The 10,391-nt window shown below is 38.8% G+C and overlaps 2 protein-coding genes across 2 annotated transcripts; both read left to right on the forward strand.

Moving 5' to 3' along the window:
* The first annotated feature begins 2,651 nt into the window (after positions 1 to 2,651).
* On the forward strand, positions 2,652 to 4,627 carry LOC112143156 (protein S100-A11). Its single transcript, XM_024266925.2, has 3 exons — positions 2,652 to 2,728; positions 2,842 to 2,976; positions 4,150 to 4,627. The coding sequence occupies exons 2-3, from the start codon at positions 2,845 to 2,847 to the stop codon at positions 4,282 to 4,284; spliced, it is 267 nt and encodes an 88-aa protein (XP_024122693.1). The 5' UTR covers positions 2,652 to 2,728; positions 2,842 to 2,844; the 3' UTR covers positions 4,285 to 4,627.
* A 200-nt stretch (positions 4,628 to 4,827) lies between these two features.
* Positions 4,828 to 9,953, forward strand: si:ch211-105c13.3 (uncharacterized protein LOC325758 homolog). The gene is made up of 3 exons (XM_024266923.2): positions 4,828 to 4,985; positions 8,370 to 8,491; positions 9,670 to 9,953. The coding sequence occupies exons 2-3, from the start codon at positions 8,372 to 8,374 to the stop codon at positions 9,820 to 9,822; spliced, it is 273 nt and encodes a 90-aa protein (XP_024122691.1). The 5' UTR covers positions 4,828 to 4,985; positions 8,370 to 8,371; the 3' UTR covers positions 9,823 to 9,953.
* The last annotated feature ends 438 nt before the right edge of the window (positions 9,954 to 10,391 follow it).

Consider the following 10,391-nt stretch of genomic DNA (forward strand, 5'->3'; position numbering starts at 1 on the left):
AGTCTACCAGTAATTCAACATGTTGGACTCAAATATTTGAAAAGAAATGGGTCAAATTTAGCATATTTATGCATGTGGACAGTTGTTAAAGTTTAACTTTCCACATTGATTATGGAGGCTGAAAGAGCAGCTTTCTTATTTACAAGATTAATTTTTCATATAAAATGACGTAGAAGTAAAGAAATTTGAGTGTTTTCTCTTTTAACGTTTAGTTTATTTCTGACTTGCATAATTTTGACAAAACATATTCTTATGGAAAGGAAAATATTGCAACTTCTTGAAGGATTTATTCTGGATTTATTCCTGCCTGGTTTTATTCAGAGTTATGCTAAAAAGCTATGTTTTTACAGTTTTAAAAATGTAGTTTTAGTGTGTTTAATAAATATTGATCCTGTTCTGGTCGCGACTTAGGGTGTCTTTTAGATTTTGCCCCCCTACATGGTTGAGTTTGACACCCCTGCCTTAGAAAGTGCACCACAAATAAACTTCGGTGCAGAAAGTTACTTTGCATTCATGTTGTGTTGGGAGATTTGTTGTTTTTCTAACATTCATGTGTTTCTGGAATCATTTTTCTGATCATTCCAACACAACAAACACAGTTTTTTTCTAAGTTTGTGTTTTGCCCTGAAAGACATCAAAGAATTAGTGCAATTGGTATTGAAATGGGAACAAAGACTGCAGTTTTTAAATTCAAAGCATTTTTTCTGTCCATATTCCATGTTCTTATATGACGTCCCTTACCAACACACTTCAAGCATCTGATCCGACCCATCTGACCAGTTTCAGAGCCCTTTGTGGCCCACAAGTCAAAAAGTTGCCAGTTTTAGAACCCTTTGTGGTCCACGGGTCAAAAAGTTGCCAGTTTTAGAACCGTTTATGGCTCAGGAGTCAAAAAGTTACCAGTTTTAGAACCCTCTGAGGCCCACGAGTCAAAAAGTTGCCAGTTTTAGAACCCTTTGAGGCCCACGAGTCAAAAAGTTGCCAGTTTTAGAACCATTTGTGGTCCACGGGTCAAAAAGTTGCCAGTTTTAGAACCGTTTGTGGCCCACAAGTCAAAAAGTTGCCAGTTTTAGAACCCTTTGAGGCCCACGAGTCAAAAAGTTGCCAGTTTTAGAACCCTTTGTGGTCCACGGGTCAAAAAGTTGCCAGTTTTAGAACCGTTTATGGCTCACGAGTCAAAAAGTTGCCAGTTTTAGAACCCTTTGTGGTCCACGGGTCAAAAAGTTGCCAGTTTTAGAACTGTTTGCGGCCAATGAGTCAAAAAGTTGCCAGTTTTAGAACCGTTTATGGCTCAGGAGTCAAAAAGTTACCAGTTTTAGAACCCTTTGTGGTCCACGAGTCAAAAAGTTACCAGTTTTAGAACCCTTTGTGGTCCACGAGTCAAAAATTTGCCAGTTTTAGAACCGTTTATGGTCCACGGGTCAAAAAGTTGCCAGTTTTAGAACCTTTTGAGGCCCACAAGTCAAAAAGTTGCCAGTTTTAGAACCATTTACGGCTTACAAGTCAAAAAGTTGCCAGTTTTAGAACCGTTTACGGCTCACAAGTCAAAAAGTTGCCAGTTTTAGAACTGTTTGTGCTTCACGAGTCAAAAAGTTGCCAGTTTTAGAACCCTTTGAGGCCCACGAGTCAAAAAGTTGGCCTACCCCTGTGTTAACACATCTGACTTTGGATCATACTCATTTCTTTGCTTTTTATCTCTTAATTTCCCCTAATGTAGATAATTCAAAATAAAAGCCTTTAGTTTCTTTGCTTGATTGTTTTGTTAATTTTTATTGTAGGAATTCTTCTGTGCTTTATTGCTCAGCATATAAAGTTTGCGTGCCTCATAGTTTCCCGTTAGGAAAATTGCAATAGATCATTAAAAATCAATCTTTTCCAACATTCTCTCCCTGGTGTACCACACACTTTTATAGAACCATTATTTAGCCTCTGGACCGGCTTGAGTTGAAGGGATGTTGAGTTCCTCCTCTCTCTTCATCCTGTGGGATGTTTAAACCAATTTCCATTCATTTTTCTTTTAAATCATAATTACAATAACTGAGAAACAAAGCAGAGTCACTTCCCTGCTGCGACTTATTTCCTCTAAACAGAAGTGACTGTTCTGCAGAACAATCCTTCTCCTTAGCTGCTGTCATCTCCTTCCCCTCTAACAAGAAGAACTAACTGCACCGTTTTAGGAGAAGACAGGTTAAGTTTGTGTGTATTTGTTGAAGTGCCAAAGGAGATGAGATATAAAAACATTTGGGAACATTTTGGGCATGAAACCAGCCAGCTTGTTAGCACTAACTGCCTCTCTAATGTGCCAGTTTTGGCTCCAGCTGGAGTTTTTTTGGGAGGTGAAGCCCAAGTGTCTTTTTCTCCAAAAGTTTTTGCAAGACTTTCTGTGCGATTAGAGGTTATTTACTGCCTTGTTTGTGCTCTCTGAAGAATTCTGCTTAGGAGTTTGTGGACAGGAGACAAAAAAAAGAAGGTATGAAAGAAGCAAATTATTAAAAAGAAAGTGCTGCTTGTGCACACACCTTGTGATATATAATCTATTGAAACCCTCATTTACAGGCTCTTTTTCTGGTATTTTCCAGAATGAGGCAACACATTCAGCTATTCATTTATCTGGTTACATGTTTAAAGTTTAAAAGGGCTCTGGAAAAAATCTGAAGTAATGATTTCTGTAGAGCTTTAAAAAGAACAAGCAGGCGTTGAACTCCTCAACACAAACTCTTGTTTCAAGGTGAGTTCACATCAACTTCCTGGTTTTGGAAATGCTATAATGGAGGAACAAAGAATATTTATCGGTTTACAATCAGTAGAGGCATAAAAAGAGGCACTTTTTGTGTTTTTCAGCTCATGATGGAGTCTGCCATCGATATCCTGATGTCTAAGTTTAAGGTGTACGCTGGAGTTGACGGTTCATCTGTGACTCTAAGCAGGGATGAGTTTGGAAAACTGGTGAAATCAGAGCTGCCCAACTTCCTGCAGGTAAAAAAGGAGGATCAAGCTTTGACATAAAACTTTCTGGGTGTTTGTAAGGTTTTCAAAGGCCAGCTATAGCATAGGAATTATAATACATAAAGAAAATATTTATTTATAGTTCATTTTTTTATAGTAAAGCTAAAAAGATGTGATTGTTTCTAAAATGTTCTCTGATTTCAATCATTTTTTTAAACATGAAACATCTTTGGCATATTTTACATTTCTGGAAGCAGAAAATAAACTAGAAAAGTTTCTTTCACATTTTATAACATGATGAATGCTATTGTTCTTTGATCATTTATTTTGATGTGTGGATGTTTTTCTGTTAAAGGCAAAACCTTTAATACAAAACCACTGATTTGTTTTAAACTCGAAAGAATAGTGCACCACAAAACAAATCATTCAATACAAAACCGAATTTTCACATTAATAGTGATATAAACTGAACAAAATTCACAATTTCTTACCAAAAAAGTGTAACTAAAAGCCTTTTTTTGCCTGAAAAATGCAATTCTTCACTGAAAACCAAATTGTTGACTTGCTAAATCAATTAAAATCAATTCAATTTTGATTTTTTCCCACACTAGACTTTGAAAAATGTTCCTTTTTGTTTGCACTTAGTGACCGGTAGAAAGGGCTTCAGGTTTCAGATATATATTTTTGTATATATATATTTGTAGAGTGGAGGACAGAAATGATCATGTTTCTGCAGAATATGTGGTTTTACACAATCAAAGTAACTTTGTTTTCATAATTCAGGTCATAATTTACTTGAACTAAAGGTTGTCCTCCTCTCAGTGCTGGAATTGTTTTACTCTGTTATACAGGAAATAGCTGTAAAGTTAAAGCTTGAACAATGAACAGGGTTAAGTGTTTGGCGTCCTTCAGGAACTGTTCAGGCCATTTGTGTTTAGCTGGTGTGTTCTCTGCATTCCTAAAAGACACAGCAGATAAAAAGTTGCATCTCATGAGGCCACTGAGGACACACAGCTGCTCTCTGTGTGGAAAATTCCAGGTTTCATTTTACATTCCTCATGGAGATCCTCAGATTGGCCACTAGATGGCGACAAAGCCAGTCTAGCTTTCCCTGTAACACTGTTTCATGGAAGATATTTTTTGGGGGCAACACGCATGCTCAGTTTCGCTGCTTTTCATGATCTGATCCTCGTGTTCTTGCAGAATTCTGGAGACTCTGCCGCCATCGATGAGCTCATGAGATCATTGGACAAGAACAACGATGGAGAGCTGAGCTTCATGGAGTTCTGGCAGCTGATTGGACATCTTGCCAGCAAGCATGGGGGCTTCGACCAATAGCTCCATGTGTTCCCGTTCTGTCAGAATGCCATCCTCGCTTCTGCTTTTTTTCACGCCCTGTCTGACCAAAGTGAACCCGGTGCTGCCACAGGAGCTGGTCGTGCGCGGCTGCAGCAGTCATATTGCAGTTGCGCTCTGATTTACGCGCACATCTAGAATCATGGAACGGAGCGGGGATGCATTGTCTTCATGTGCAGATTCTGGCACCTCTGATTCCTGGAAAATAAAACTTCCCCAGGGATCACATAACAAGGTGTGACGTCATATATGTCGAAGACTCCAGATGAAAAATAAACACCAAAGTGGCATAAAGCGCGTGCCCCATGTTTGTTTATTCCTGTCCACATCATAGATTTGTGTATTTGTTCTGTTGTTTGTGTTGTTGAAGGAAAAAAAAGAGTCAGTGGTCTTTAGTGGATCGGACTGATGGGTAGGAGGGGGGATTCCAGATTGGCTGGATGAGATACTGATTTTTTTTTTTTTTTTAGAACAAGGCGAAGTTTCCATGAACAAAGGGGTTGACATCTGCTGCGCAACTATTCCCACATTCCTTCTCTCCCAGGCACACGCCCTTTGCTCAAGAAGAAAAAAAAGTTTGCTGCAGTGAAACATATCTGCGCCTGTTTAATCTAGCGTGAAACTGTTGAGGAAGATCTCCAAGAGAGAAGGAGCATTTTAGATTACACATCCCTGCACTACAGGTACGTTTATATCATTTATGTGACTATCTTTCTTCACTCATTTGAGTTTTGACATTTAATCCCTAATAAACAAATTCTCAAATATTTCTGGAAAAAACTTAACGAAATTGATCAGATTAGTTTATTTCTTGCAGCGTGTTATCAATTTTGTATACTTTTGCGAGCTTCTCGGTGCCAAAGAGATCGGGTTCCCCTTCTTGGTCATCTAACTCCTCTCTATTTGCACTCCCGGCAGAAACCGGAGCCTGTGGTCACGTTTATTTATTAATTTATTTGTCCTTTCTGTGTACCCCGGCCCTTCCTCTGGTCGCTTTACACGTGCAGCCCACTAATCGGCGCAGAAATGTGGATGCGGCTCCGTGCGTAATGCGCCCGGACATGTCCATTACGCGCGTCCCTGACTGGTGTTGGCCCGTGCGCCAAGATCAGTTTTACCAGGATACCTCTTATCGGAGTTGGCTCCTTTCCTCCTGAATTATTCATTCTACGATAAGACTCAGTTGGTGAAACTTCAGCGGCCTCGACCCCGCGTAGTTAGTGAAGCGGAGGCGAAATAGTCACCTGTGCGATGACAGGTAAACAAGCCCACGGGGGAAGCGAGTCAGTCACACCTTGTTCACACAACAGGAGCAGGGTGGGACCCATTCCAGGCTTAGGATAATCAAGCCTCCCATCCCAATAATATGACACACTGTGTGTGGACATGACTGAAAGCATTTCTTCTTGGGTTTTAGACAATATTAGCCCTTTACATCAGCTGAGTGTGCTTTGACCCTGTCAAGCTATAAGTTGTTTTCTACACTTTTTTTCTCTCCCAATTCTGATTTATCTGCTGTTAATCACTAACAGCTGCTCCAAATTCATGTATTCAAATTCCTGTGATGGTTTTTAGATGGCAGCACTTCATTTCTGTCTCTGACTTTAATTAAAAATCCACATATATTTTTTTAGAGAAAAAAGCAGCAATAAAAGGAAGCATTATTGGTAGGAGTGTCACAATTCATTTTTAACAACGTTTCGATTCATATTCGATATTGGTTCATTTTGAATGATATCTAAAATCGATCCAGGTCACCTTAAGCCAAAACTTCAACCAGTGTGACTCAGAGATAAATACATGGTACTGAAACTTTCCAGATTCCTTGTATTTCTTCAAGATAATCAACTGTATATTAAATATGTGAACAAACAAACAAGTAAGAATTGATGGAAAAACAATTCACATTTTAATTTGATAAAGTTTTGTGTTTTTCCACATTAAAATCATACAAACGGAACATTTTTAGAACATTACTGTATGGTCAAAATTCCAAGTGTTTCCACACATTGGACTATTATGATAATTGATCATTTTTTGCTGCCGCTTTTATGTAAATAAACCCACCGTACCTCAATCCAGATGGTATTATCCAACATTAAAAGGATTTTACAATTGTGATTTGATTCACAACTTGACTCAGACAAATTGATCTGGTTGGATTATAGGAATATATAGTTTTAAAGTTTGAACCCTCACAAATTAGGTGTAAAATATTTGCTTTCTTTTTAGTTTTTGCCTTGTTTTTTGGCAGTCCAAATAAAATAAAAAATGTATGAATTATGATGGAAACTGAACCAAGAGAATGCTCCCACAGCTGAGAAAAATGAATCTCACACTTGTATTGATTCCTCTGGAGTTCTCCCGATCACTTTAGACTCTGTTGAGAAACCTCCATGTCACCCCCTCGCCGGCCTTCTTTCTCCCTGTCTCTGCTTTGATCCCTCTCATTCTGCAACACGCACGCCCGCCATTTAGCTGTATGTCATGCACCGATGGCAACACAAAGACACACAAGCGCCTGCATTGTTGGAGCTCTGAATGATGTAAAGAGGGTGTCGGGGCAATCATAGTAACCTGTTAAAAAATAATGAACGGCACGCTTATGACAGGTGTTCACTTGCTGGTTGGGTGGCGATGCGTGCTTGGGCTGTCATGGCAAAAAGATGTGAAACAAAAGCTGGTGTTTTGATGCCAAGACACCCCCCCCACCCCCCACAGTAATTAGGTTAATGTAGCAGAAATCCTAATTGCCCTTCTTAAGACATGTACGTCTTTCCATATTCGTGTGTAAGACACTATGGGGGTGTGTAGCTATCGATGCATAGTCACAATAAGACTGGAGATTTACCAGCTTCTACAGTTAACCCCCCACCTCAGGCATCCATGATCATCTCGTGGACACCGAGGTACTTTCCAGCTGGAAAATCCTCCCTTTCCTCTCCTGTGCTCTGTTTACGCCGAGCTAGACTCTCTGAAACATTTATCGAGGCCTTTTTTGTTTCTGCCAGCGGTTGAATGGAATTCTCCTTTGAGTCACTCACATCGACTGCTGGGAAGCCCGAGTCAGGTCGGGTAACTCCAGGCGGCACACCAACTCTCCTGCAGCCAGAAAACTCAAGCAGATAAATACAATAAAAAATAAAAAGTCAAGTTATAGACAGAATAAAGGGAAATATTGTGAATGTGCTGTCATGTATCGAACAGGAGGCTCATTCTAACCTTGAAGGGTTAACCGTTTATTAAAAAGCCAAGCTGTGTTTTTACATGCATGATAAGCTTCAGTGAGAGAACAAAGATGTCATTGTGTGAGATCCTCTCAGAGTGTGTCACTGCACAAATAAGAGATTATGAAAGAGAAGAAAAAAACAGCTTAAAATCTTTATTAGACTGGAAAACAGACACAAATGCTCACAGAGGTCAAGAAAACGAGACTGCTGACCAGTAAAGAAAAATGGGGCGTCCACATGAGTTTATCTTCTCAGAGAATACAGACTTAACAATGATGAAGTTTGCAAAGGATCAGGGAAATGTTTCTGCTCTTAAAGAGAACTTCTCTGCCTGTGGGTCTAGCTTCAGGTTCAGGTTGTTGCTGTTTTTTAGGTCATCCATACTGTATTCCGCCAAGCGTTCTTACATTTTCTGGACATCAGGAAGTAGTTTGAACTTTCAGGCTCCTGGCCGGGTTTTTATGATGACTTGTCCACGGTCAGGTCGTAGCATGTTCACCTCCATCACGCCCTTTTCTTACCTCACTCGGCCTCTTTCGTCTTTTGCAACTCTCTGGCTACATCTGTGTGTCACACCTTTCTGAAATGTTTAGGCTGTTCAGTGTACGTGCTGGCTTCAGGCCTGGTGAAGCAATTGACTCACGAGATTTGTGTTTTTGTAGATTTACTTCAACATTTTCAGTTGAAACTAAACGCTTCGGGAACCCAAGTGCAAGTGGATGGTAATGAATAAAAAAAGATAAGAACTGTGTGTAACGGCGTCATCATTTGGGCACCAAAGATAAGGCATTATCTGTCCGTTTCACTCATGAATTCCTGTCTGTGCCTCTCCCACAGACATGGAGTCAGCCATCAAGACCATGGTGACCACTTTTCTTAGCTCTACGAAGGGGAAGGAAAGCCTGGACAGCCAATCCTTCCAGAAAATGATACAGAATAACCTTAGCGGCATGATGGAGGTCAGTTTGTCTTCTGCAGCCCTCTAAATTAAGAGTTTATTCGCTCATTGTGGCTCTTTAGCTTTAATGAAAAATGCTAATGATTGAATAAATAAAAGAGTTGTTAGTTAAGCGCTGTCATTTCAGTTTAGATTTTTAACATGTCAAACAACTAAGCAAAAAAAAAAAACAGAAATTCTGTAGAAAAGTTCTTTAAATTTGTTTTTAAGTTATAGTTAGTCGAATAAAAGCCTCTAAACTTTTGTTATGTTAGTAAATTACACTAAAGTGGTACAAATTTGTGGTTTAAAATGATTGAAAATTTAATAGAGTTCTGTGTTTTCAATAAAAAAAAGCTCAGTTTATTTTAAATGCTTTGAGTTTTTTTATATAAATAGATTCTATTAAAATGTTGTTTATTTTTGAGAATAAAAGAAAAAAAACACACTAAAATCCTAGTGATATAATGCTTGCATTTTTATTTCACGTAAAGCTGCTGCAGCAGGAGGACCTTTTTTGACACAGAGCGGGTTTTATTTTGAAAGGAACTGGTGTGTGCTGCTGTCAAAAGTAAAATAAGTTATAACAGTTATATATAAACATATAAACATATAGCCACTGTTGTAATTTAGTTATTTTAATATTTAAAGACTAAACTGATCATAAATTAGAGCTGGGAATCGATTAAAAAAAAAAAAATTAATCGCGATTAATTACAAATAACTTTTTTTAACAGTATTTACAGACAACTTATTATCTGCGAATAATCATAATATAAAATCACACACGAAACTATACATTTAGAACATTTATTTTTAACTATGACTGTCGATCGATTAAAAAAAAAATCAGTTAATTCAGATTAATCATTATTAATCACAGTGTTTTACTAGGTAAATTTTATGACTTCCTTCAGCTTTTGAAATAAAAGATTAATTGCATTAACTAATATTAAGGCGTTAATTCTTTGTGGTTAATTACGTGTGTTAACGCAGTAACAGCCCTAAAATAAATGCTTAGTTGCCAAAGAGACATAAATATTGTGCATTTTTAAACAATAAATTGGGACTTTGTGGCTCTCGTTGGGCTCTGGTCTGTAAGAAACTAGAGCAAAGGGCTCTTCTAATGTTAAAGGTTGCAGACCGCTGGTTTAGTGCGTTCCTTTTTTAATTTCTATGTATGTGCTTTATACATTTTAGGATACCGACAGCAAGTCTGCCATTAAAGACATGCAGCAGGGATTGGACGACAACAGTGATGGAAAGGTCAGCTTCCAGGAATACCTCAATCTGATTGGCTACTTGGCCAACTCCCTGAGTCAGAAGAAGTGCGAGCAAAACTCAGATTCATAGAAGGAGCCTCCATCCAGCCAACGTGTTCTCCTCTGTTGTTTTGATTAAGCATCTCAACTCTGTTGCACTGCTCTGAGCTGTTCAAATACACCAACAAAACATGTTTTTTTAAATAAACGTCTTCAACTGAATCTGTTTGATTGAAACGCTTCTTTTTTTCCACGCTAACTTTCGTTTTTCACGCTCAAGGGATTCCAGAGGTTTCCCTGACGCGGTTTGGCCTCGTTTGATCCAAACGATGGGATGAAACTTACCTCCCTCCACCTGTGACTCTTGCTAAATATAGTCGTGTGTCTTCCCTTACTGGTCTAACCCGGCAGCCTTTAGATGTATCGCAACCAGATCCTGACATACAGTATGCTTCCTTTTGTGCACCACCCTCCGCTTTGCAACACTATACATACATATGGTGTTTGGAAGTGTGCACACAGACACAATATACTGACAGATACGACACATGACAGGCGCACGCACCAAAGTTTTGTTCAGAAAAGATGAAGTTGGTCAAACATTTCATTTCTAAAATTGTTTCTGTTCCTGCTTAGATGCACCTACAGATGATGTGTTTC

This window comes from Oryzias melastigma, linkage group LG16 (assembly GCF_002922805.2).
Source record: "Oryzias melastigma strain HK-1 linkage group LG16, ASM292280v2, whole genome shotgun sequence".
NCBI lineage: Eukaryota > Metazoa > Chordata > Actinopteri > Beloniformes > Adrianichthyidae > Oryzias > Oryzias melastigma.

Coding starts and splice junctions, on each gene's coding strand:
- LOC112143156 (XM_024266925.2), top strand. CDS start 2,845: ATGATGGAGTCTGCCATCGATATCCTGATGTCTAAGTTTAAGGTGTAC. Junction 2,977..4,149: donor AGCTGCCCAACTTCCTGCAG/GTAAAAAAGGAG, acceptor GTGTTCTTGCAG/AATTCTGGAGACTCTGCCGC.
- si:ch211-105c13.3 (XM_024266923.2), top strand. CDS start 8,372: ATGGAGTCAGCCATCAAGACCATGGTGACCACTTTTCTTAGCTCTACG. Junction 8,492..9,669: donor ACCTTAGCGGCATGATGGAG/GTCAGTTTGTCT, acceptor TATACATTTTAG/GATACCGACAGCAAGTCTGC.